Source organism: Rana temporaria, chromosome 5 (genome assembly GCF_905171775.1).
Source record: "Rana temporaria chromosome 5, aRanTem1.1, whole genome shotgun sequence".
Lineage (NCBI taxonomy): Eukaryota > Metazoa > Chordata > Amphibia > Anura > Ranidae > Rana > Rana temporaria.
This window is the reverse complement of record NC_053493.1, coordinates 269,843,948-269,871,633: the sequence shown is the minus strand read 5'-3', so window position 1 is coordinate 269,871,633 and position 27,686 is coordinate 269,843,948. Positions and strand designations below refer to the sequence as shown.

Here is a 27,686-nt window from a genome sequence, read left to right as displayed (position 1 = left end):
CACTTGGATACATTTTTTGTTTTTGGAAATGTTCATGTGGGTGACTTTCACCAGTTTAGAAGAAGCATAAAATCTACTACTGAACAAAAAGAAAAAGATTACCCCCAGACGGGACTTTTAAGGCCAGACTCCAATAAGTATGTAAAATTTATTTTATTAGGTGTTATCACCAAAATTGGATAGACATTGATTTACAGAATAATTCTGGATGTTGAATTACAGAAATCTTCTGGAACAGTCAGCAAATATATAATAAGAATAAAAAACACATATAAGGAATAGTGATAGAGTGACACCTGGGGCACACGTCCCATGTGTGGACCCAGGAAAAATAAGAAACAAAAAAATAGAAAAATAGTCATAAAATAAAACCTTGTGACAATATAATACAAATAGAATTAAAAAACACTCTGTAGAGAGCAGTGGAGAAAAGCCCGACGCGTTTCTGGTCTATTGGTAGAACAACAGACCTTCATCAGGGGCCACAGGAGTGTATGGTTACAAACTTTTTTTCTCTCGTTTGTGGTGAGCACAGGTTTTGGAAGTTGACCCTCAAGATTTCAGTCTAAGGTATCTCCAGAACCGACTTATGGGGTCCCATGAGTAAGAAAAGAAAGGGGAGGGATGGCTCCGACTTACCCCAAACCCACGGTGTCCCAAGTATGGGGTTTATTAAGGCAAAAGTGCAGCAGGTCAGGGGGTTCACTGAGTCCAATGCGGACAGTCCTCTTATCGTTGCTCGGGGGAATCCCGAACTGGGTGTATGAAGAGGAACCTGGTGCCAAGTGCCGTACTTGAGGTATTGAAGTGTCAGCGTTACTCCCTTCAGCTCACAGGGTGCTGTAAAATCTACTACTGGTGTACAGTTTAATAGAATGAGGTATAGCTTTGTGTCTAGAGCTACTTTCAAATGTTTCATTTTGCTTTATTTAAATAATCATTCATGCATAATTTGCTTCTACCCCTTGCGATATTATGTTACAACTCAATTCCTTGCCATAGATGACATTATTTAATATGTCCTCTCCATTGAAAACGGTGTAAAAGAAAGCAGAGGTAATTGCTAGCTATCTAATAATTGATAACAAAGCAGAATGTAATGATCCAGGAAACATGGTGTATCAGGGTTACAACATTATTGGTGTACATGTAAATTCATGTACATCATTGTTGCATAGCTGATACATTTATAGCTGTGTAAGCATGGAGGGTATATTATTCATCTATTATTCAGTTACAGGAGCTATTTAATGAACTTTGATTCCCCTAAATTTGTCTCAAACATGCAATTTGACTCTACTGCTTGAACATTTAGATATCAATTTCATGGTTGTAGTGTATAAAACCTTCAACTATGAAACTGGACGTAATCTTATATAATTAATTATCAAAGATTGCAACAGGCACTCCTAAGTTTGATCAGAAATGGTTTAGAAACACCTAAAATGTGTTTGTATTAGAGGTCTGAAATGCTATCAAGACTCTGTTGCAATACAAAGTAATTAACTCTGCTGTAATTTTTGAAGACACATTTTTCCACAATGCCTGTGTCTACAGATGTGAATGTGGTCTTAGTTTAAAGTAATTTTACTGCATTTTTCAGAATGTGTAAATACTTTAGTCTGGGCACAGGTTCACTTTAAGCTGCCTAGACATTTCTGCAGCAGCTCTTTTTGTTTCCTGCATACCCGAATGCTGGACCACTTATTGAGACAAAGCTTGCTCACTACTCCCACCTCCAATGCATCCCAGTTGCCCATTGTAGCAACAATAATAGTGGTGATGGGAATGGTTGAGCTCCAACAGTACCCGCAAGTGATGAAAATGGCTTAGTTTTCAGGCATGCAAGAAACAATTAAAGTTGCTGCAGGTATGTGCAAGCACACTTTATACCTAATAGCAGCATTATTGGCAGGCAAAAGGCCATGGTTCAAACTTAGGTGGTCCCCCTGGCCCTGAAGACTTCTGTGTGAGTATACCCATCAGTTGGCAGGCAGGCTTTCTCAGCTGTCCCTGCCTGGACCAGGGGAAGTGGTCCCTTTATCCCAACATCTTTATTCTCTTATGTTACAGGAATAAGCAACTCCACATGTAAGCATCCTGGCCTCCAGGTTTAATAACATTTTACCCTGGTTTTTAGCCAGAACCAAGTATCCTCTAGCACTAGCAGTGGATGCCCTGGACTCCAGTGCATATCATCCCCTGATTGCTTCACAGTTATAGAGCAAGTGAAAACAATTTAACCTGCTACACAGACATACTTAGACTTCTGAGGAATGAGCCCTGGCCATCTCCAAATAGGCCAGACCTTCTGTCACAAGCCCCCTGTTCAATCCTGCTTCTCAGTCACTGGCTTTAATAACAATATGATTGTTGAAATCCAGATCTTGAAGGACAAGGGTTATCTCTGACTCAGCATTCGAAGACTCAGTGGACAAGAAGCTTGAATCTCTTTTCCCAGCAAAAGAAGGTGCAATCTCAGTATGTGAAATCCTCTACAAGCCCTGGATCTTTAAAATCATTCAAGCCTGAAACAAAATGCTGCTTTTAATGGAGGATTGCTCAAGTGGTTGGATGTCTGGTGACTTTTGCATACACCTGGACTTTGGGCAGTCTAGATGTTCCTTTGGGTCCAAATATTTCTATGAAACCTTGTAGGCCAGCTATTGCCTGACTACAACCAGGGGATTTTCAGGCATTTGATATACATCAAAGATACCTACTTCCATGTCCCCATCTTTCCCAGCACATCAAGGCTTCCTACGCGTTGTTGTGATGACATAACATTATAAATTCATTGCCTTGCCTTTTAGTCTATCCACTGCACTTAAGGTTTTTAAAAAGGTGTTAGCCCCTGTACCCTCATTGTTTCATTTGCAGTAAATTCTATTGTAGGTTACCTAAATGACCTCCTTTGATGGAACGGTTAACACAAACATTGGCAGTCAGTGTTCAACAGGTTGTTTAAACTCTGCAGATGTTCAGGTGGACCCTTAATTTTCAGAACACTGCACCAGAGCTGACTCACTGCGTGAAGAATCTGGGTCTCCTCCTAGACACTTCCCTGTCCATGTTTTTTTTTGTGCAGGCAGGAGGAATTTACAAACCCTGACACTTTGGTATGAACACTTTGGTCCAACTCATCCTCTGCATTAGAGAACTGGGCTTAATTATTGCCTCCTTCAAAGCATTCCCATACTCCCACTTTCATTCCAAACCATTTCAACTCAATATTCTGGCTTTATGGGGAAGCACATCACCTGCATATCAACACTGCCAGCTGGCTCTGGCTTGGTGGATCACAAGTCCAGCTTTGGAGTTGGGGAAGTCCTACACTACACTGGAAGGTCACAACGGATGCCAGCCTGTCGGGTTGGAGGGGAGTCCTGGGTTATCGCAGTCCAAGAGACTTGGTTACCAGAGAAAGCTTGTCTTCAAATCAGCTTTGTGGATTTTGGAGCAATTTGGTCATCCCTTCAACACTTATGTTTTGGAAAAGGTTATAACACATCACAGTGTGCTGCATTGCACATTAAGGAAAGGGAAAAAAATTATATTTTTTGTGCCCAAATACCCCTAGCTGGTGCCCAGGACCACAATCGCCAACTTCTGGATGGAGAATGGGGAGAGACCTAGGCACACCCATGCAACGAAATCCCCTGTACTAAAAGAATCCAGAAGCAACAATGATTTTGTCGCTTGAGGAGGATTTTTCCAGAGCATGCACAATGAGAGTCGTAATGGAAGATACAAAGACTTGGCTGGTATTCCACTACAACTCTGAATGGGTACTACTCTAAGTAAAATGTGATGATCAACCAGGTATTTACTAACAATCACAGCATGCATAATGCCTAGGTTATACAGATAGGTAAATATCATATTTTTGCATACAATGACTAAAATTAAAAGTTAGGTTTAATGACACCTTAACACCAAGTGCAAGGTTTTGCTACAGCTTTTTGAACAGTTACTGCAACATGTTACATGAAGGTTTTTTCCTGTAAAAATAAACTATGGGATAGCATTACTGTTTGTGACAAGTAGGAAAGTGAAAATATTGCTTTTATCCATAGATGGCAATATACATGGTTAGGCAAACTATTTTAGAACTGTGGCTTCAAATTTTAGATGCTGTAGTTACAATGCACCTGAGATTTTTCAAGTTTCCTCTGCATCCCAGTTTTATTATTTCATTCTGTAATTGAATATAATTTTTTTTCTATAGGCTACCTTGATTAAAATATGGTATGTTTTTATTAAGATCAAAACAAAATTGAAACTTTTAAGCATCATCATTATTACAGATCTTTTATCAGACCAGCCTAGGAATAATTATATTGCAGACTAGTCCTTTCTATGATTGCAAATTGGGATTGTGCTTCATCAATAAACCTTTTGACAAGAAGCGTCCATCACAGGGGTCCTCTCATTTGCCATAGTAGAATGGAGAACCAACTATCTCAATAATTGCATTATAGTTTCCTTATTGTAGGACAAGAAAGCAACGTGGTATAATTAGGTTTGATTGGAGTGCATGTTTCCGGTAAGATCTGAAATTAATGATGTTGCTATAGTGACACATCTGTGGCCAGCAGTGCATGAGACTTTAAGTAATTTATTCGACAAGAGAAGACATCTGTTAACTACAAATATGCAGAGCATATTGACACTGACCAGAAATACTAGATGTTATGTGATAAATGAACAAACGATGCTGAAACAGGAGGACAGATAATTTGTACTTAATCTGCAGGGAGAACTTTAATCTTCTCACTGGTTGCATTGGATAATGCCATTGTTTAAAACAGTGCAGCCGGGAACTCATAAATTGTAAATGTGACTGTGAATATATGCTCTGGAGACAAACATGGCTTCCTTTAGTAATGAACTGTGATCAAACAAGCTACCAAGGCTACTGGCTTTAATGTAAGTGCATGGAAAAACACATACCTCTCTAGTGACCTCATTCACCAATAAACGGTGCCATCTTTACTACATTCCCCTTTTGTGTTTTTTCCTCCTGCTTTTTACATAGACTTAATATAATGTAATTACTATTTAAGAAAATTCATTATTGGGCACAGGTTTTCTTGCAGTTATAAAGCAAGAAGGTTTATATTAGAAATCATATTAAACTATATACAGTGTGGATTCTATATATTGCAACCCTCAGAATCCCAAAAGATGAGACTCAGTCATTTTTATTTGGCAATCAATGTCAGAAAATAAAATCAGAAAGACTAGATGCATACACAAGTAAAATAGCTCAAAACAAATTGCCACATTCAGCAGAAAATGTACATTATCTAACCATGTGAATACTAATATAAGGTATCTCACGGCTGTATTAAGACATAAAGTATATTTATGCATTACTGAAGGATGGCACCTCTAGTACACACTGTTACCCTTGTGTCATATTGTTTTCTTAGTAAAAACTAATGCTGAATGTGCTATTGAAGGCACAATGCAATCTACCTTATTTATATACAGTTACTTTTCAACTGTACAAACCCCCAAACAAAAACGTGGAGTAATGGTTTCATGTCCCCTGACCTGTAAAGAACCTTCTGATTTTTTTTTTTTTTAACATCTCCTTTGCCACTGCAGGTCCTCTTTTTAAATTTAGCAAAAAAAACGTTAAAAGAAATAAACAGAATAAGGAACAAGTTATGATAACTCCTTAGGGCCCTTTCACACCTGCGGACTGTGGGGTAGATCCACAAAGAAAGTACGCCGGCGTATCTATTGATACGCCGGCGTAATTTCAAAATTCCTGCGCCGTATCTTTGTTTTGAATCCTTAAAACAAGATACGACGGCATCTGGGTTAGATCCGACAGGCGTGCGTCTTCGTACGCCTTCGGATCTTAGATGCAATTTTTCGGCATCCGCTAGGTGGCGTTCCCGTCGTATTCCGCGTTGAGTATGCAAATTAGCTATTTCCGACGATCCACGAACGTACGACCGACCGTCACATTTTTTTACGTTGTTTCCGTTCGGCTTTTTCCGGCGTATAGTTAAAGCTGCTATCTGGTGGCGTACTCAATGTTAAGTATGGCCGTCATTCCCGCGTATAATTTTGAAAATTTTACGTCGTTTGCGTAAGTCGTCCGTGAATGGGGCTGGACGCCATTTACGTTCACGTCGAAAACAATGATGTCCTTGAGACGTCATTTGGAGCAATGCACCCTGGGAGTTTTGACGGACGGGGCATGCGCAGTTCGTTCGGCACGGGGACGCGCTTCATTTAAATGAAACACACCCCCTACCGGCACAATTTGAATTCCGCGCCCTTACGCCGGCAAGAGAGATACACTACGCCGCCGTAACTTACGGCGCAAATTCTTTCAGGATTCAAAGAAAAGAAAAGCAAGTTACAGCGGCGTAGCGTATCTCACATACGCTGCGCCCACGCAGATGTATGTGGATCTGCCCCTGTATGTCCATATTTCATCCATCCGTTTTTGGATGAAATACGGACATGCATGTATCCCTATGGGATTGCGGATGTCAGCGGATGAACAGCGGATGAACATCCAATCTCATCGGTCCCCGCTATGGTCCATTTCTGCAGACGGAGGAAAATCCTATTTTTCTATCCGTTTGCAGATCAGATGAACACGGACAGAGGGTCCGTATTCATCCAATCCCCCCATAGAGCAGAGCAGAGATATGACAGGGCGGTCCCTGCACAGTTGCTGTACTGCTCACTGTTGCTGGATGCTCTGACCAGAGGAAACAAAGCCTTGTCTCTACCAAGGTTTGCGGCATCTATTCGGAGTGGCACAGTGAAGAACAAGATATGGTAACTCAGTTATGGGAAATAGCAACTGCTGAGAAACGACATGCTTTGTCTTCTACCTGCCGTTTTTTGGGTACTGCTTCCAGAGTTCAGTTCCTCGTTAATAAAATCCTTGGTTGCCTTTTGACTACGGTTAGTGAAATAAGGAAACTAATCATCAGAATCTCTCTAATTTCCAGCCTAAGGCAAAAAAAAGTCTGACACCCTGTAAAAAGCAATCGGACAAACAACAATGCACTAATCAAATTGCAGCGTAACTTATTTCCTTTGGGTCTGCCATTGTTTGTATAACCTAGTTAAATAGGTTGAGGAAAGACACATGTCCATCAAATTCAACCTAAAAAAAGCTAACCCACAGCTGATCCAAAGAAATAAAAACCCTTATAAAGTGTGGTCCAAGCTACTCTAACAGGGATAAAAATCCTTCCTGATGCCCAAAGAATAATGTTACAATGTGTTACAAAATTCAGCCTGGGGCATACATTTAAAAAAAAAAAGTATGCATGTACGGTATCCCCTTAGTAGAAGATTTCATTCTATCATGTACAGGGATTTGTCTCTGATCTCATTTCAGATATGTTAACAGAAACCTGTACTTCTACAGATTAACCTCCAACCAGCAGTAATCTCACCTTAGAGAATAAAAGACTTGTAAAGTCTGGCGCTGGGCAGGAACTAGACATGCTTCTTTTCTGTTCATGTTGATTAGTAAATCTCTTTACAAATGCATATTCATATTTATACTCTGCTTTGTATTTTATGTTACACAATTCTTCTACTGGAATAACGAAAAATGGAAATTATTGAAATGAATAAACTAAATGAATAAATATGTAATTAAAATCCCATGGCAAAAAATAATTTTGCTTTGAAAAGTTAAAGGGTTTAACTTTAGTTAGCCTGTCCATAGGGTAATTTTACTTTGTTTTACCCTATGACCATAAAATACTTTTGGGACTAATGTAAAAACACAGGTACAAAAATTGAGTAAAGCATTTGCTTATACCTGTCAGTTGTTTGTCATCTTTCAGAAAAAGAAATAAAACTGGTTTGCTGTAGATAACCACTCTTTTTGCTTCATAGTGTATGTTGTATTTTGTACAATGTGTAAAAAAAGAAATTTCTAACCTCAGTGTAGTTGTAGCTGTCTCTTGCTTTAGAGCTTGTGCAAACAGGTATTTCTTTGCTTTTCTTCACCACGCAAGTCAATGTGAATGCAAAACAATTTAGAGGCTTATCTAATGCATCTCAAATGCAAGCCAGTTACACCAATATACTCAAACACTTATATGTATGCATTGTAAATGCTTATAAGAGAAAACATAGGCTGTTTTTGTCGGTGTGCTCATCACTTGAGCAGCAGACTGCCTGTAATACTGAATGAAAAAGAAGTGTTTGGTTAAATTACCTTTTCAGCACCAAGGCTGATGAGCAGCCTAAAAATAATTTTACAACTCGCACAACCTCTTTTTTTTTCTCCTAAAATCTATTTGTTCTCAAAACAACTTAATTCTGCCCTGCTATCCAATATATAAGAAAATAGATCTTTTTGTGTTTTTTGTGTAGTCATAACAAAAAAGGAAAGGTTTAATAGATTTTTACAACAGCTAACATTTTTTAACTAACATCTTTTTCAGGTACACTTACCCAGAATGAAATGTTTTTTAGGCGTCTTCATCTTGGTACAGTGTCCTATGGCACAGATACAATGGATGAAATTCAGAATCATGTAGCAACTTCATACTCCCAGGTAGGTTATTCTGTAAATTATGTCAATTTTTATAGGTGTTATTTTCATAGGTACATGTTCGTCAAAACATGGTGCGCCTAAACTACAAAGGTTATCAAGAAGCTGATTTATTACAGTTTACGCAAGTATTATAGACTAAAATCGTAAGCATTTGCATGGAGCTGGCTTTTACAAGAGCTGATCAGAAAGTACGGCTTACTGAAAGTGGCGCATTTGGGGAAAAGCACCATACTGATCAATGTAAAGTTACAATTCAGGATAAAAAAATATATATATATATGTTTTCTGTACTGTATTTTAAGGTTAACAATTGGCTTCCAAAGTGTCTTGTATATAGATCATGGTTATGATTACGCATGATCATGCAATGTTTTCATGTACCAGATGTTTGCAAGCTTGAGTTTTTGAAAAGTTGATATTAGTCTATAGCAACCAATCTGATTTTTGAATACTTGTGTGACTGATTGTTAAAGTAATTATTTCTGAATAATTGACCATCATCCCTGCTTGCTGAACTTTTTTAGCAAATAAGATTGAGTGTATATTAATACCATATACAGTACAGACCAAAAGTTTGGACACACCTTCTCATTCAAAGAGTTTTCTTTATTTTCATGACTATGAAAATTGTAGATTCACACTGAAAGTATCAAAACTATGAATTAACACATGTGGAATTATACATAACAAAAAAGTGTGAAACAACTGAAAATATATTTCATATTTTAGGTTCTTCAAAGTAGCCACCTTTTGCAGCAGACACATCTCTAGAACTGTTAAGAGGAGACTGTGTGAATCAGGCCATCATGGTAAAATATCTGCTAGGAAACCACTGCTAAAGAAAGGCAACAAGCAGAAGAGACTTGTTTGGGCTAAAGAACACAAGGAATGGACAAGACCAGTGGAAATGTGCTTTGGTCTGATGAGTCCAAACTTGAGATCTTTGGTTCCAACCCCCGTGTCTTTGTGCGACGCAGAAAAGGTGAACGGATGGACTCTACATGCCTGGTTCCCACTGTGAAGCATGGAGGAGGAGGTGTGATGGTGTGAGGGTGCTTTGCTGGTAACACTGTTGGGGATTTATTCAAAATTGAAGGCATACTGAACCAGCATGGCTACCACAACATCTTGCAGCGGCATGCTATTCCATCTGGTTTGCGTTTAGTTGGAGCATCATTTATTTTTCAACAGAACAATGACCCCAAACACACCTCCAGGCTGTGTAAGGGCCATTTGACCAAGAAGGAGAGTAATGGGGTGCTGCACCAGGTGACTATCTCTTAAAGCTCATCAAGAGAATGCCAAGAGTGTGCCAAGCAGTAATCAAAGCAAAAAGTGGCTACTTTGAAGAACCTAGAATATGAAATATATTTTCAGTTGTTTCACACTTTTTTGTTATGTATAATTCCACATGTGTTAATTCATAGTTTTGATGCCTTCAGTGTGAATCTACAATTTTCATAGTCATGAAAATAAAGAAAACTCTTTTAATGAGAATGTGTGTCCAAACTTTTGGTCTGTACTCTGTCATTTTTTTATTTGATACACACAGTTCAAAATAATAGCAGTCCAGCATCCCTAACCAGAGCAATCACTGTTTTTAGTATAAATTAAATTTGTACATAATAATCTCTGAAAATCTAAGTAAAATGGGTCATTCCAGACATTGTTCAGAAGAACAGCGTACTTTGATTAAAAAGTTGATTGAAGAGGGGAAAACATATAAATAAGTGCAGAAGCTTTTAGGCTGCTTAGCTAAAATTATCTCAAATGCCTTAAAAGGGCAACCAAACCTCCCTACTGCTGACCTCAAGGACGGTCCTTTCAGCAACCATACCCAAACTCCCTGCAATCCAGGTATCTATACAGGCTTGGAACTTCATCCGCCAAAGCCATAGAAAAAATATAATAAACCTCCCTGTCCTCACTCCAATATCAGTGTTAGACTATATAATTCCCTCAATTAAACTACAACACTGGACTTCTCAGGGTGTACACTATAGCAGGGACATAAACATTGGGAACCCAAGTGATAAACAATTATAGGCTTTAGCAATAAGACATCTACTTTCCAAACATAATGTGCGTGAAATTAGGGTGAATAGTGAAATTTGTCAGGAGCTCCAACATAGGCCTTTCAGGAAGGAAGGCATTTCAAGATTCTATGCCCACCTACAACCCCATGATGACTGTATTAAAATGGCCCCTATGTTAACCCAGGAAAGAGACTTGGAGGGGGGGGGGGGGGGGGAATGTTGATTATTCAGAATAGCTAGAGGAATTACATTTAGAGCCTCCAGATGTGTCAACCACGGGGACAACTTCCTAAAACTCCTTAATAGAAGTTACCCTGTTCCACACAAACTATCAATAATTTTTCCTGACTCTACTCCTCAGTGTTGGGAGAGGATGAGACAATATAGGGATTTTGCTTCATGTGTTTTGGGGTTGCAGGAGCGTTCGGAGCTTCTGGAACAGGATGTTTTCCTTAATTTACAGAATGACAGGCTTTTTTCATTCCCCCAACACCAGAACTGACACAGAACTGGCACTCCTCTCCCATTAGGGAAAACCCCTAAACAATTTCACCCTTTGATTATTCAAATCCTCACAGCAGCTCACATGACTAATGCATTACACTGGTAAACAAATATAGCACTGATTGTTTCTGAAGTTACCAAAAGTGTGAAAAGTTCTGCTCAATATGAAAGACTGCTAGCATCCAATTCGTCTGTACCAAAATTTGATAATAATTGGAAATTTTGTATTTGTCTATTTCCTATTAGGGACACATAATTAGATGGAAAAGGTCATTTAGATATGCTTTAGTTTAGCTCATCCCTCCAGTTCCACCTTTTATTAGGTGTCCTGTGGTGCCTATGTTATGTTATTTTTATTTGTGTTTAATTCTTTCTCGATTAATAAGTTCTATAAAAGTACATTTCCCCGTTGGGAGAATAGGTCTATAACTTAAACTGTTTATCTGTATATCTTGCAAGTTATCACTATAACGCAAAATACTATGTATCCCATGTACACAAAAAGTATGTTTTACAAGATGACTTAATAGTTGAATATTTGTTAACTGCAATATTGTTCAACAAAAACAAATTGAAAAGAAAATATGGCAACCAAAACTAGAAAGGCGTGGAAGAAAACAAAAAACTACCATTTAAATGGATTGAAGAATAGCCTAAATGGCAAAGACTCAGCCAAAGATCAGCTTCAGGATGACCAAAGAAGGTTAACAGTCATCTGTGATTACTGTAACAATTAAAAGATGCCTATGTAAAGCCAAGCTATGGGCAAGAAGGCCCCGCAAAGTCCCATGGTTGAAAAAAGGATATGTGCTAAAGAGGTTACAATTGGCCAAAGAACACATTGACTGGGCTAAAGAGAAATGACGCATTATTATGAAGACTGATGAAAGCAAGGTTATTCTTTTTGGGTCTAGTGACTTCAATGAATTCAAGCCACAGTACACTGTAAAGCATGGTGGCGCAAGCATCATGATATGGGGATGTTTCTAATACTATGGGGTTGGCCCTACTTATTGTATACCAGGGATCATGGAGCAGTTTGAATACATCAAAATACTTGAAGAGGTCATCTTGTCTTATTCCGAAGAGGAAATGCCCTTAAAATGCATGATTCAGCAAGAAAGCGCCCCCAAACACACCAGTTAGCGAGCAGCATCTTGGTTCCAGACCAACACGATTAATGTTATGGGTGGCCAGCCCAATTCCCAGTCCTTAATCCAATAGAAAACTTGTGGGGTGACAGCAAAAATGCTGTTTCTGAGGTAAAACCAAGACATGCAGAAAAATTGTGGAATGAAGTGCAATCATCTTGGGCTGGAATACCTGTTCACAGGTGCCAGAAGTTGGTGGACTCCATGCAACACATATGTGAAACAGTTCTCAAAAAACAGTGGTTATACAACAAAATATTAGTTCAGTGATTCACAGGAAAGCTAAATCTTCAAGCATTTTTCAGTTTATACAGTGAGTGTTTAAGTTTGTATAGAAAAATACAGACACTGCTATTTTTTTGGTAACACCTAATATTCCTTTTTCTTCACTTTCTGTAAAGTAATAACAAATTTTAAACATTTGTGTTCATGTTTCACTTTGGAATAGACTGTGCAGTGTTCGCAATGCATTTATGTGTATGAAAATAACAGCCCTTATAAGGATTTTGAGCTTTACTTTTTTAAACACACTGCTATTATTTTGAACACAACTGTATAAATAAGCCTTTAGGTTTCTGTTCTGTAATAGCCATCCCTGTTATATCTGTTTTAAAAGGCTCTTTAATAGAAAGGTTCATTTAACTAAGAGTTTAGTCCCTTAACATGAAATGTATGCAAAGAGCCCTGTGTGTACTGACCACACTTATCATGGCTGCTGATCCCTGATAGCATGGTCAAATTAAGTGCCTCTGTCGTCCTGCTGTGTATTCAGCGTCTCTGCATCTTCCCTCCCTCTCTCCCTGCCATTTCTGTAGTCTGTGTGTGAACTGTGAAGTTGATTTCCTCCCCTCTCCTCCTGCCTTGATTAAGTTATCTGCTGCAGCTGCTCTTGCAGTATTATATACTTTTCTCCTGTTTCAGGAACATATTAAGTACAGAGTGTGTATTTTTTTTATAATCATAAAGCTAAATAACTTCTTTGCCCAGAACTGCTGTGTGGTCACATGTCCTTTCTCTGCTAGCTTGCATACGTCAGAGAGGAATCTCAGCCCCTCCCACTGTGCACTTATTAGATCGAAAAAGAGAGCAGTGGGAGGACATATGACCACTCAGCATAACTGGGAAAAAAAGGTATTTAGCTTTCTAATTAAAAACGCACACACACACTGTATGTCATATGTTCCTAAAACAGAGAGGACAAAATATTATAATAGATGTGACTTTACAACCACCACTTCCGGACCATCCACCGTGGATTTACGTTGCTACTTTGATGTTAAATACTGTTGTTATGGCAGCAGATAGCTGCCAATAACCCTGGTATTTTCTTAAATGGCGGGTGGTCTGCTTTGAGATAAAAGTGGTCTCTGTGGCAGATTTGCTGCAAGATCACTTTTATTAGCAGCGAGAGACGTGCCCACCCACTCCCACGCTTACTGGATCCGTCGGTAGCGGTGGAGATAATCCGATCCTTTTCCCTGGTAGCCAGGAATCAAGTGAGGGACGGCCTTAAAGGGAAATTGTTTTTATTGAAGTGTAAATGTGAGATCTGAGGTCTTTTTTGACCCCAGATCTTACATTAAAGAGGTCCTGTCATGCTTTTTTTTCTATTACAATGGATGTTTACATTCCTTGTAATAGAAATAAAAGTGATCCATTTTTTTAAAGGGACAGTGTAAAAATAAAAGTAAAATAAATAAGGAAAAAAATGTTTTAAGGAACCCGTCCCTCCACATACGTAAGTCACGCCCGAATATGTAAACAGTGTTCAAACCACATAGGTTAGGTATCGCTGCAATCTTTAGAACGAGAGCAATAATTCTAGCAAAATAGCTTATCTGTAACTCAAAGCTGGTAACCTGTAGAAATGTTTAAATGTCGCCTATGGAGATTTTTAAGTGTCAGGCCCCGTACACACGACCGAGTTTCTCGGCAGAATTCAGCCAGAAACTCGATGGGAGCCGAATTCTGCCGAGGAAACCGGTCGTGTGTACCCTTTTGGTCGAGGAAACCGACGAGGAACTCGTCGTGCCAAATAGAGAACATGTTCTCTATTTCCTCGTTGGTCAATGGGGAAACTTGGCTCGCCGAGATCCTCGGCGGCTTCACAAGGAACTCGACGAGCAAAACGATGTGTTTTGCCCGTCGAGTTTCTCGGACGTGTGTACGGGGCCTCAAAGTTTGTCACCATTCCACGAGCAGACACAATTTTCATTCTCATTATACTCTAAACACACCTTGTACATTATTCAGTATTCTATTTGTATCCATTTATAAACACAGCCCACAGACGGTACTTGTAGTTTGTTTATTCATAGATTGAATGTAAATTAATGATGCAGCTGTGGAGCCCCGCACAGCCACGCTTTTTTTTTTAATCTGACAGCAGGTGCAGGGAGGGAATCCCCTGCCTTCTGTCATGGTTAAGGGGGGAATTTTGGGGTAGGGGGTTGTTGAACAAGTTACATGTTGCACCCTTAATACAAGTGTAACATGTTCAGAGTGGTGAACTTATCCTTTAACTGCTTAAGGACCACCCCACGGACATATACTGCAGCAGGGCTTCCCTTAAGTGCAGCATGTGCGCACCACCAGAGCCCCGCTTACACTGTGATTGGACACAGCGGGAGCCAATCAGCAGGTCCGCTGTTCTGAGGAGAGACAGAATGGCGGTCCGCCTATGTAAACAAGGCAGATCACCATTCTGGCAGAGGGGAAAATGGAGATCTTCCAGACAGGTTTTTTTTTTTATAAGTAGAAGACAGCAATAGCAGCAGACACGTTTTCTTTGAAAAAAGTTTCCTTTAAACTCCTCAGTGAACATTTTTAGTGTCCAAATGAAATGATTGTAGAAAATGTGTTCTGTATTAATGGCACCATTTATATGTATCTAGAATATGATGTATTTCTTAAATAACTCCATCTGTCTTCAGCTGTTGGCTTCATAGAGAAAGCAGATTGTGTTTACCTAGTTGCTAATTAAACATATATGAAAGCACTCCAGAAACATGCAGCGTGCCTTCAGTTTGTGATAATAAGTGGTTCCAGCCACCTAACCAGTTAGGCAGAGGTAGCTTTGTGACATTGATTTGTTTCCCTAGTTGTAGTCTTGTTTTATTAATACGAAACAACAGCCCTCTTGTATATCTACAATAATGCAACAGAGAAATCTATTATAACATGATTATATTTTCCCACTGGAAGCATTCCGTGACAGAGAGCATAATCTTTAATGGAATCTGTGTGAAATTAAATTATACAAGCATCAATAAACATAATTCAGAAGGAGTAAATCATCTTAATTTATTTGCGTCTGTAATGGCATCAGCGAATGTAGAATGCAAATGCAAAGGTTCAAAGCAGGAGCTGAAAAGCAGATGAGCAGAAAAGTTAAACCTATTATTATACAGCACTGTAATTTGATGGGCAGCATGTTCATGGATCACTGGCTCAGTGCACCGAGCCCATTGTAGCACGCGGCTCCCAACACTTGGTTCTTCTGATCCTCACAGCAGATCAGGACATGGTGGGTGTATAGCTCAATGTTACTTAACATTTCAACCTAAAGCAGCCTTAATAAGTGTCTAATAATAATGAAATAAGTATGCTAGGTGTCGCCTAGAATCACTCAAGTTAATTGTATACTCTGCAGTAGCGATCACAAAAATGTTCTTGGCTGGTTTCACACGGACATTCAGTTTTTTTGTTCAGTTCCGTCATGTTTTTTTGGTAAAAAACGCATCAAAAACAGATACAGATGTAAATTTTTACATCTGTTTTCATATCCCCTGACATATGTTTTTTTGCACAAAAAAAAGTGACTGAACTGAACTTCAAACACTATATATAGCTGGTTGCTAAGGAGAGGGCCGGAAAGCCGCCCACCGTTTCCCTAACAACCGATAAGTCATCAGCTGTCAGCTTAGCCCCCTCCAGGTCCATACCAGGCCCTTCGGATCTAGTATGGATTATAAGGGGACAACCCCACGCAATTTTTTTTTTATTAATGGTGTGGGGGTTCCCCCCAAAATCTATACCAGACACTTATGCGAGCATGCAGGTCAGGAAAGGGAGGGGGTGAGAAAGCAACCCCCCTGAACCGCACCAGGCCGCAGGATTGGGTGCTTTGGTACGAGGCGATTTGCCCCCCCCCCACCCCAAAGCACCTTGCCCGCATGTTGATGGGAACACGGCCCTTATGCTGACAACCCTGGCCAGTGGTTGTCGGGGTCTGCTTGGGGGGCTTATCGAAATCTTGGGGCCCCTTTAACAAGAGGGCCCCCAGATCCCGGGCCCCTCCTATGTGAATGGGTATCGGGTACATACTACTCCTACCCATTCACCAAAAAGGCAGTGAAATAAATAAAATAAACCAAGAGCCTGTTTTTGACAACTCCTTTATTAATAGCTCTATCTTCTCCCAGTGCCGTCTTCTCCTGCTGTCTCTCGGTACCGCCGCTGTTTTTCCTCTTTGGTGTAAATATGCTTTGTGGGACAACTCTTGCTAGTTGACACTGTGAATCGCCAGTGGAAGGATTTTTATTTTCTCACTTAAAGTATGTGTAAGCCCTCACTTTGTAAAACAACACATTCAGTTTATAATATAAAGGCAAATGAAAGGCAAAACATTTGTGTAAACATATAAAAAAAACATAAATACCTTTTTTTTCCCTTTTGTATACGAGATCCCATACCCTCTATTCTTAGTTGCAGCAGGAGCTTAGGGTGGAGAAATGGCAGCACACTGAACTTCCCAGTGAATGGCTGTGTGCAGGGGGGAGTGTGTCAGGACAAGCCCAAACATTGGATTGCCTTTCAGCATAGCCAGAAAACAGACCACCCTGTGCTTAGTGTGGTAGGATAGGAAAGCAGGGGGACTGTCAGAAACGCCAGGTATTGTATAAGTACATGATACAGCAGGCACCTACCAGGAATATGAAATGTTGGGTTTAGATGTTCTTTAACCACTTAACCCCCGGACCATATTGCTGCCCAAAGACCAGAGCACTTTTTGCGATTCGGGACTGCGTCGCTTTAACTGACAATTGCGCGGTCATGCGACGTGGCTCCCAAACAAAATTGGCGTCCTTTTTTTCCCACAAATAGAGCTTTCTTTTGGTGGTATTTGATCACCTCTGCGGTTTTTATTTTTTTGCGCTATAAACAAAAATAGAGCGACAATTTTGAAAAAAAATTATATTTTTTACTTTTTGCTGTAATAAATATCCCCCAAAAATATATAAAAAACATTTTTTTTCCTCAGTTTAGGCCGATACGTATTCTTCTACATATTTTTCTTAAAAAAAAAACAATAAGCGTTTATTGATTGGTTTGCGCAAAAGTAATAGCGTTTACAAAATAGGGGGTATTTTTATGGCATTTTTATTAATATTTTTTTTTTACTAGTAATGGCGGCGATCAGCGTTTTTTTCTTTTGGTACTGCAACATTATGGCGGACACTTCGGACATTTTTGGGACCATTGGCATTTTTATAGCGATCAGTGCTATAAAAATGCATTGGATTACTACACAAATTCCACTGGCAGTGAAGGGGTTAACACTAGGGGGCGGGGAAGGGGTTAAGTATGTTCCCTGGGTGTGTTCTTACTGTGGGGGGGGGGGTGGCCTCACTAGGGGAAATCACTGATTTTCTGTTCATACGTTGTATGAACAGAGGATCAGCATTTCCCCCCCTGACAGGACCGGGAGCTGTGTGTTTACACACACAGCTCCCGGTCCCCGCTCTGTAACGAGCAATCGCGGGTGCCCGGCGGCGATCGCGCCCGCCGGGCACCCGCACGGGAGTCACGGACGAGTGACCGCTAAGAGAGCGAACGTTAATGTATGGGCTCTCGCCCAGGAGAGCCGACCTGCCGCCGTAGAATAACGGCGGCTGGTCGGCAAGCAGTTAAAGCAAAGAAAAAATGTTTAAAATGTATTATAATATACTGGCAGCTTTATTGGACTTAATGTTCTGAGATTATTTTTCTATTCTTTTTTTTTTTACACCTATAAAAAAAGAAAACATTGAATAGGAAGTATAGCATATTTACAGTGAGCACCTCTTTTGAGTTATGATTGTAGCATTTAGAGATTTTGGCAGAAGAAACATGCACAGTCTCTTCTGCCAAGAAAAACTGCTTCCTCTTGCCTCTAGTGTACACAGCTTGCGGTGCCTGTGCAGAGTGGTATACACTCCTGCTCATTCCTGCCACCTGTAAGATGCCAGAAAAGCAGGTAGGTGCCAGGGACAATGTATCTCCTGTGCTATTGCACAATAATTACAGCATCGGTGGCAGAGAGGGAAGACGCCAGACCCAATAAAGATCATCAGGGGTTGTCAGTAATGGCTATAGGGTGAAGAGGGGGGATCATGGAAATTGCAGCATTGGAGGAGGACACTCTAGGAGGTAAGTGTGCCATAATGTTCAAGTATGCTGTGCTTTCTATCAAGCTGCTCTTATTTAAATGTTTATCTAAAAACACTTAACTACGCATTTCTCTTAATAAAGCCCAGTTTAGTGCAAGGGTCAAGCTTCATAATTTTTGGATAGTGCTATCACATCTGCGGTAGTTAAATCACCTGCTTTATCAATCTTCTGAACGTCTGGGCAAAACTGAGATTTCCTCACTCACTGGGCCTAAAGATTAATTGTTCCTAATCACAGGCCCTAGCAACAAACTAATTCCCATGCAGCCTATGGTACTTTATAACATTTGATAAAATTCATTAGAGGCTTTTAAAAGCTCAGTAATAAGGCTTTTTTTTGGCCTAAACTCTCTCAACTAGTGATAATACTAATATTTTTAAAGAAAAGATTAGTTTGTTTTATCATGTTTTTGTTATTTTTATGGTAACAAGACTTATCTGTAATATTTTACCAGGATTGTTGCATTTTTCTAACAATAATAGTTTATATTGAGATTTTTAATATTTAGTTTGAATTGCTTTTTTTTAGTTATTGGTAAAAATTGGACTTTCGTAAGTTTTATTCTTCACTGTAGTAGGGTGCTTAAAACATTTTTGATGTGAGTCTTTGTCATCTACATTGAAGGTACAGCCTCAAGCCACTAATAACAATGCCAGCTCAACTCCTTCAAGAAAAGTCCAGTCTTCAGCCCCTAAAGTACGCAGGACGGTGAACAGTCGTGTCCATGAAGCCGTAAAAGCCATAGCTTTGTGTCATAATGTTACACCAGTTTACGAATCACGAGCTGGAGTAAACTGTGAAGTGGAGTATGCTGAAGTTGATCAAGACTTTTGTGATGAAAACCGCACCTACCAAGCATCAAGCCCTGATGAGGTCAGTTTTACTGTGATTTTTTTTTTCTATTTTAAACACTAGAAATGTATAGTCCAGAAAATAATGAGAATAATATTTTTAAAATAATTTTAAATCTATTTTATATATATATATATATATATATATATATACATATATATATATATATATATATATATATATATATATATATATTTTTTTTTTATTGAAAATTTTTACAATTGAACATTGTCTCCTTCAAAGTATGCACCTTGTGAGTGTACACAACACTCCCAGCTATTTTTCCATTCGTCATAGCATCCCTGGAATTATTCAGTTGGGATGGCGTTCAGAGCCTCCGTAGTTTGATTTTGACTTGATTCGCTCATTTGAGCTTTCTTGTGGCAAGGTGGTGTGGGTGTCTTTCCAAATGGGCCAACAGGTCTTGGCAAACAAGTCGACAGCCTTCCTTCTGTTTAGATGACAAGTTCTTTGGAACAAGTTTTGCACACACTTTTTTCATGTTAAAATCCTGAGTCACGATTTCATGAACAATTGACTTGGTAATTCCCGTTTTTCTCTGCAATCATTCTGATAGTGAGCCGTCGGTCACAGGTGAGAACAGACGTCACTGCATCCACATTCTGTTCCATTTTTGATGAAGAGGGGCGTCCTTCAGTGTTTGTCTTTAACTATAAGCTTTCCTCACCAAAGTGCGCTTTTACCCAATTTTACCCAATTTCACACAAAATGTTATCGCTTATCACTGTTCCAAGTTCACTTGCATTTTTCTTAATATGGGGCACTTAAACAGGGCATCACAAAAAAGAACGTCTCAACTCTAACAGGGCTGGAATGCAACTGATCAGTGTTCTAACGTATACCTGGCACCCCCTTCCAAGCAACCACGGACAGCTTCTCTTTTCACAGAGCCCTTCTCAAGCACAGGAACTTCATTCTCATTATATTCTGGACACACCTTGTACATTATTCAGTATTCTATTTGTATCCATTTATAAACACAGCCCACAGACGGTACTTGTAGTTTGTTTATTCATAGACTAAATGTGAATTAATGATGCAGCTGTGTGGGTGGGGACCCGCACAGCCATGCTTTTTTTTTTTTAAATCAGCAGGTGTCAGGAGAGGATCCCCCACCTTCTGTCATGGTTAACGGGGGAATTTGGGGGGGGGGGTTTGTTGAACATGTTACATGTTGCACCCTTAATACAAGTGTAACATGTTTAGAATGGTGAACTTAAGTGAACTTATCCTTTAACTGCTTAAGAACCTCCCCACGGACATATACTGCAGCAGTGCTGCCCTTAGGTGCAAAATCACATACCTGTACGTGATTTTTTTTCCTTCGGCTCTGGGGTGCATGCACTTCCGGAGCCTCACTTCCACTGTGATTGGACACAGAAGGAGCCAATCAGCGGCTCCACTGTTCTGAAGAGAGACAGAATGGCCGTCCACCTATGTAAACAAGGCAGATCACCATTCTGCCATTCTATTTGTTGGAAAAAAGGACATCAATTTTTTTTGGGTACAGTGTCTATGACCACACAATTGTCGGTTAAAGCAGTATCAAAAAAAATGGCCTGGTCAGGAAGGGGGTAAAACCTTCCGGAGCTGAAGTGGTTAAAGACTGTGTACACAATTACTAAAAAACATCTAGATACTGGTGCGTGCTTTAACCCACTGCATTAACCCAAAAAAATTGATTTGGAAGGAGTTGACCTGCATACAAACACTAACATACAAACAATTGAGGAAGGAGTAAGAAAAGGAAGGTATTTTTAATTTTGTGTGCAGACCTTGTAAAAGTGTCCAGAGAAAATATCTATCCTGAATATTGTTTCTAATTCCTTTTCAGCATTTCTAAAAAGGTATATTCTTCACTCCTTAAATATATTTATACACATATAAATAAATGTGCACTCTTTGCTTTGCAAACTACAAGGTCTACATCATAATTTTTTAAAGAGTTCTATTGACACAAGTCATGGAGCCTGAGGAAAATAATGTAAATGGTTCATTATTTAGCTTATTGAACTTTCTTGCAGTCACATTGACAGATGATTCCAGTTTTTCCCAATCACCAAAGTACCTTTTTAAAAGCATTTTTTATTGAATAAAGTGCTTTAAATATTGCACCCTTGAGCTTTATGCAAGCAAATGGTTCACTTGATGTTTTACCTTACTCTCAGCATTTATGTGTCTGAGTTGATTTGCTTAATACCTGACACCATCGTTTGGTAAGCATAATTTTAACTTCTGTAAGTGATTTTGAATTAAATGGTGCAATGCCCCATTTTCTTTAACTCTTTATAACTAGTTATTATTTCTAGAGGACTGTTCTCATTTCTTAATCTTTACTGTTCTGCTCTTGAAGGAGTATACTAAGAGAATTGCTGGATGTTAGCAGAAAAATTTCCTTGAAGACTTATTTCTCAGAAGTGAATATATACATTGGCCACAATAATAACTAAAAGAGGAGAGAATAATTTGGTTTTAGTGAGCTGATTGTATAGTCTGGGTAAAAAAAAAATTATCAGTGGTCTGAGATATACATAAATATTGTATAAAGTGATTTTTTTTTTTTTCCTTCCTTTTTTTAGTTTGAATAGTTCACAGAAAAAATCATATTTAGAGCTAAACTGAATCGACTTCTTTAATCACAATGTTCCAGTTATGATAGATATTTTAATAAAACACAAATCTGGTAAATAATACATTGCCAAATTTTATTTTGTGGTGCTGTAATTGCCAAATATGTTGGGAGTTATATACACCGTATGAAATATATGTGTGGTGTATGTATGTCCAGCAAAAATATTGTCTACCATTTACTTGTTTGCATTTGATTGCATGATACAATTAGCCTAATATGCCAAAACAAAGATCTTGTCATTTTTGCATTAGACCCCTAACCATATAATACCAGTTGCCCTCTACCTCTCTCACTTGAATTGTTTTTGAAAACGGTACAGCAGGTCTGCAATTAAATTTTTTTGTGGATTTTGGAACTTCTTGTGGATCCCCACATACTAGAAATTAAGTATTGTAATTTAGCCATGAAATGCACTGGTTAACAAGTAGGAATCTTTTATTTCTGTTTTTAATTCAACTGCACCACAGCAAGAAAAGAAAATGAATATTGAATTTTAATTTTGTGATTATTGGGAAGCAGGTGAAAAATGCAAGGTCTATTGTTGTTCATTTTTCTGTTTTTTTAATTGTGGTTTCTAATCAACCTCAATGACTGGTAAAAAGAAACTGGAAAAGGGATTTTAAAATGGCTGAAGACTGAAAATGCAAGTATAGTTTAACACTTGGCATTTAAAAATGAGTACAAACTTATAATAAAAAGGAATTAAAATGTTTAATTTCAGTATTTACTCTTGAATAAAAATGCTCTTTGAAATAAAAATTATCCATTTGCAATGGTGGGGGTTTAAAAACTGTGAAACCTGCTATTCATGTAGTGAGACGTGAACGTTTTCCCACGGGACTTAAAATATTTTTATTTTTTAATCAGATTGTGTCTTTGCTAAAACCAGTCACACATGAAATGTCAATATATGTCAGCCATTGATGTAATAAGTGTTAGAACTTCTGCTGTATAGGACCCTTAAACACCCCTGATTAAACTGGAGATTTTCATTTAATTGGAAATTTCTTTAGCAAAGTAACTTTTTCAACCTGCCTGTCATAGCACAACATGACCAAGGTGGTAGCATAGACTTGTAGCATGAGACTATTATCATCATTATATTGGTTAAGAAAAGACCATTCTATTATAGGCTTAAAAATATTGCTTATATCTGTTTAGATGTTAAGCCTTGTTACATGTAGTAAAATTTAACAAACTGCAATGGAGATAACGTGCTTGACGTCCCTCCAGATTTCCAATACCCTGACATGTCTTTCCACAAAGATGAAGGCTGACTGCAAAAGACCTAAGGTGCTAGGCATACCCTAAACTTTGCCTCAACCTCTGTGTCTAGTAAAAGCTTAGTCAATCACACAAGCCAGCAATGAGATTTTTGAGCAGTTCGCAAAAATCCGCCAATATTGCCATTATTTGAAGGAAGCAAAATTAGAATAATTTTTCAGTTTTAGAAATGCATAGCTAACTTAAAATTTAAAGACACCATTAAAGCGGTTTGTATACTATATATATATATATATATATATATATATATATATATATATATATATATATGTGTGTGTTATAGGATATTTAAGTAAAAGTAGAGCCTCCCTTATATAAGTGCCATTTCTATGCTAGGGCATGTAACTATTCTATATTCATTTGCTCATATATGCTTGCAGTAGTCTGATCTACGTGATGGCAACAAGCTGTCACCTGAAGACATGTAACATAGGATATGTGTTATATTATTGTGAAAGCTGTCCTGGATTAGTTTCTGTTTTAGTATTCTAAATGCGGTGTCTGATTATGCTCTGCTCATTGTTTCTTATGATAAGTGATCAATATTTCATTTTCTCGGAGAAGGTAAAAAGTTTCAAGTGTCTATCACTTGCAAGCAATACAGCCGCTGCATAGCAAACATTACTTGTAAGCAGGAAAAGTAATTGACAAAATCATAACTACATGGCGTTTAATTGCCATAAGTGTGTGTCCACATCATGCGTGGAGGGCTGTTTGCTGACTTAATGTAATCAACAATCATAAAAGCATATAAACTAGGAACATTCAGCAGTAAAGTGCAAAGGTCACAAGCCCATCTAATTCAACAACGTGCTGAAAACAGCGATCTGCAAGACCCTTGCTCTTTTTCTGACCATTGAACATTGATTGTTCTTGTTTGCTTAGTGGAATTTACCATAAGCCTCACATGTATTGCCTCTTTTATTATGAATTAGAATTATTGTCTGGGTCAACAGTCTGTGTATATTACATAGTCTAAGCTTTAACCACCATTGCACAGCTGCATTATCACTTAAATTGCTATTTATTACAATACTCAAGTATGGAAAGAGATTTAAATACATGTCCAATAAACAGTGTGAGGAGTGCAGTAACCCATAGCATTCAATCAGAACTCATTTTACAGCAGTCAAATTAATACAAGGATTCTAGGTACTGTATTTTGAGCTTTGTTCATTGAATGTATTGAAAAAATTTTTTTATTATATTTGTATGTGTTGTGGTTAAAAGCCTATTCTATAGTTTTAGTATATGACTTGTTGGTAGTTTGTTTAATGCACTCAAAACATGTCACTGTTCTATAGCATAATTTGCTAGTTTTGTCTATTTTTGTACCTTATGAAGTACATAAGTTCTTGAGACAGTCTCATATCCCTACAACAGCTTACAAACCGATTACTGGAAAGAGCACGGACAACCATGGGGAAACATATACAAACTCCATCCATATACTGTCTTAGCTATTATTACTTCCATCCTTCACAATAGCCATATTCCCTGAAGCCATTTGATCAGCATTATATATAAGCAACTAGCATTTAAAGCGTTTGTTACCCTAAAAAAATGAATTCTGTTCCTAAATCATGTTATACAGCACATTGCATGTGCTGTGTAATTTGACCATTTCTATCACCTAAAATACCTGGCTGATCCTGCCTGGTGCTGCCCCCTGTAAACTGATGACAGTTTATCATGGCTGCTGAGCCCTGACATTGTGGTCAGTTTACTTGCCTCCATCATCCGCAGCTCTCCTCATTCCTTCTCCGTCATCCTCTCCCCCTCCCCCTCCCTCACTGCTTGTGAAAGTGCCTGCCCCTCCCCTCCTGCTGCCAAAAATTCTTTTACATTTTTATACAATCCTCTATGCTTCGTAATGCTAGGTGCCACTGTTTATATGCTTTATAAAATAAAATGCAATTCTACAACTTATTTCAGAGCAGCTCTCGTTGCTCACGTGACTGCCCACCTCTATCCTCCTTTCCTCCTGACTGATGTCAGCAGGGCATTCTCAGCCCCTCCCACTTTGCTGTCAGGTCGAGAGAGGAGAGAGGCAGCCGTTCTCATGAGTGCCGAGAGCCGCTCTGAAATAAGGTATAGAACAGCATTTTTTTTATAAAGCACATTCGCAGGGGCACCTAGCATTATGAAACACAGAGGATTGTATGAAGAGCACACAGTGACTTAACAACCACTTTAAGTCCACAATGACAGCCTAAACATTTCATTTAGTAGGGGTTTCTTTCAAGCAGCAGTCACATGCATTGCACTGTTAACCTGATCGAAGATTTCAGATAAACAGCAGGAGATAATGGCCAATGTAAATTTATGGGTATGGAAATATGAAAGGCATTTTAGGAGGTAAAATGCACATAGGACAGTTTAAAAGTAAATTTGTTACTTACTTTTACCATTTAAGGTAACAGAGTAGCCTATCAAGTGTTTGATGTAAGCCTCTATTTTTCCTGTGCTGTTATCTTTTCATGTGACATCCTCAGGAGACTGGCTTTCCCTTCCAAGTTTTTTGAGCTGGTCCCCCTGATGATTTGAGGCGACTTATGCACAATGCTGCTGCAATTTCCCCGGGACATGAACAGTGTGGTGACTTTACCCAAAGTCTCCTAGGTTGTGTGACATCAGTATTCCATGAGGTTTCAGGCAATGGTAGGAAGTGCAGGTCTGGATCCCACAGAGAACCCGTTTCACACCCCTCTACTCCCCCAAAAATAAAATTTCTAATGTTTAGTTTGGGGAAAGAAGGAAAGTTAAGGTAAGTTGTGGGAGAGGGTGAAGGCCCACTTTAGTAGGTAATGCATCTCTCCCACTGATACTTTCACTGTGATCCCTGCCACTCTGCTTATAAGAGCCCATTGAAATACCAATTACCCCTTGGTATGGTGGTGCAAAGGACCTTCTCCCCTTCCTCTCCCAATGCAATACCTGACATCTCAGCAACATCTGAAGTTGTAAAAGTTATATGGCATAGTGGTCAATATGAGACAATGTGCATATAACTTGCTATGTCGAAGTTAGTATATCAAATTTGCTAATGCATCATGTGCTTTGATAAAAAATTGTAAAAAGCAACAGTTGTAAGAACTTAGAGAAATAATTAAGCAATGTTTTCAATTCTGTTTTATTTTTTTATATAATTTAATTCCTATATATTGATCTAGGGCCACAGTTTCACATAGTATACAGTGCCATCTGCAGGGATAACTTGGTAATTTAGCTATTAAAGCTGACAGGCAGATGTTAAACTAGCATTCTAGGTAGAATTCAGATCCAGAACCTAGAACAAAGAGTACTAACTTGTTAAGCCTCGTACACGCTACTAGTTTTTTTTCCGGTTGAATGAAAAAAACAGACAGCTCAGGTCGGAGTCATTGTACAAACAATCTGATGTTGGTACAGGGAACTCCCTTGCTTCATCCTTCTAAGTTTGCTGTTTTCATGTGCTACAATGGGGTTTATTTACTAAAGGCAAAACCACTGTGCACTACAAGTGAACTTGGAAGCGCAGTCGCTGTAGAGGGGGACAGGCAAGAATATAAAAAACAGCATTTTTGCTTGCACATGATTGGATGATAGAAATCAGCAAAGCTTTCCCTCTTTTCAGATCTTCCCCTTAGATCTACAGCGACTGCACTTCCACAGTGGATTTGCCTTTAGTAAATCATCCCCTTTGTGTCACAGTGGTGACACCAAAACCTGAGATCCAGTGGTAATTTTTCCTTTGGTGCAATTGACGACACTAGAGAAAAAAAAGTGAGCATAAAGAAATTAAACCAAGGTAAAAATGTTGCTTGAAATGTATCTTTTTGATCACTATATGGAGTTCTACTGTAAGTTCTATTAATAATCTGTAAGTGTAGTGATATCTGAAATGTCACTTAATCCAATTGCTAATAATGGGGCTGAGTTCCAACTGCTGCTCAAGTAGATCATAAGAAGGTGAATTCCTGTGTTTAACTCACAATGGTTAAAAACAGCTGTCATATTTTAACTACCAAGGAAATGTTTATAAGAGGAACCTGCCAGGAAGATAATTGTGGGATCTGCCACTGCTGACTTGTTTTTACAGATGAAGATTCTTATACTACCTTACTGTCTGTGAGTCACAGTCCTGGGACAAGCATCTGTATATTCAACAGCTACTATGCAGGTCATTTACTCACCAGTTAGAGAAGTGTGATTGAGAATGATAACCATGATCCCGA

General features: G+C 38.8%; 1 protein-coding gene across 2 annotated transcripts in view; it reads left to right on the top strand.

The window, feature by feature from the left end:
* Window positions 1–27,686, top strand: part of ATP9B (ATPase phospholipid transporting 9B (putative)) — a 448,810-nt gene that overhangs the window by 337,221 nt on the left and 83,903 nt on the right. For both annotated transcript variants that reach the window (XM_040353855.1, XM_040353854.1), the window contains exons 14-15: window positions 8,445–8,557; window positions 19,305–19,553. In XM_040353855.1, the coding sequence (XP_040209789.1) occupies window positions 8,445–8,557; window positions 19,305–19,553 (362 nt within the window). The remainder of the gene's footprint in view (window positions 1–8,444; window positions 8,558–19,304; window positions 19,554–27,686) is intronic.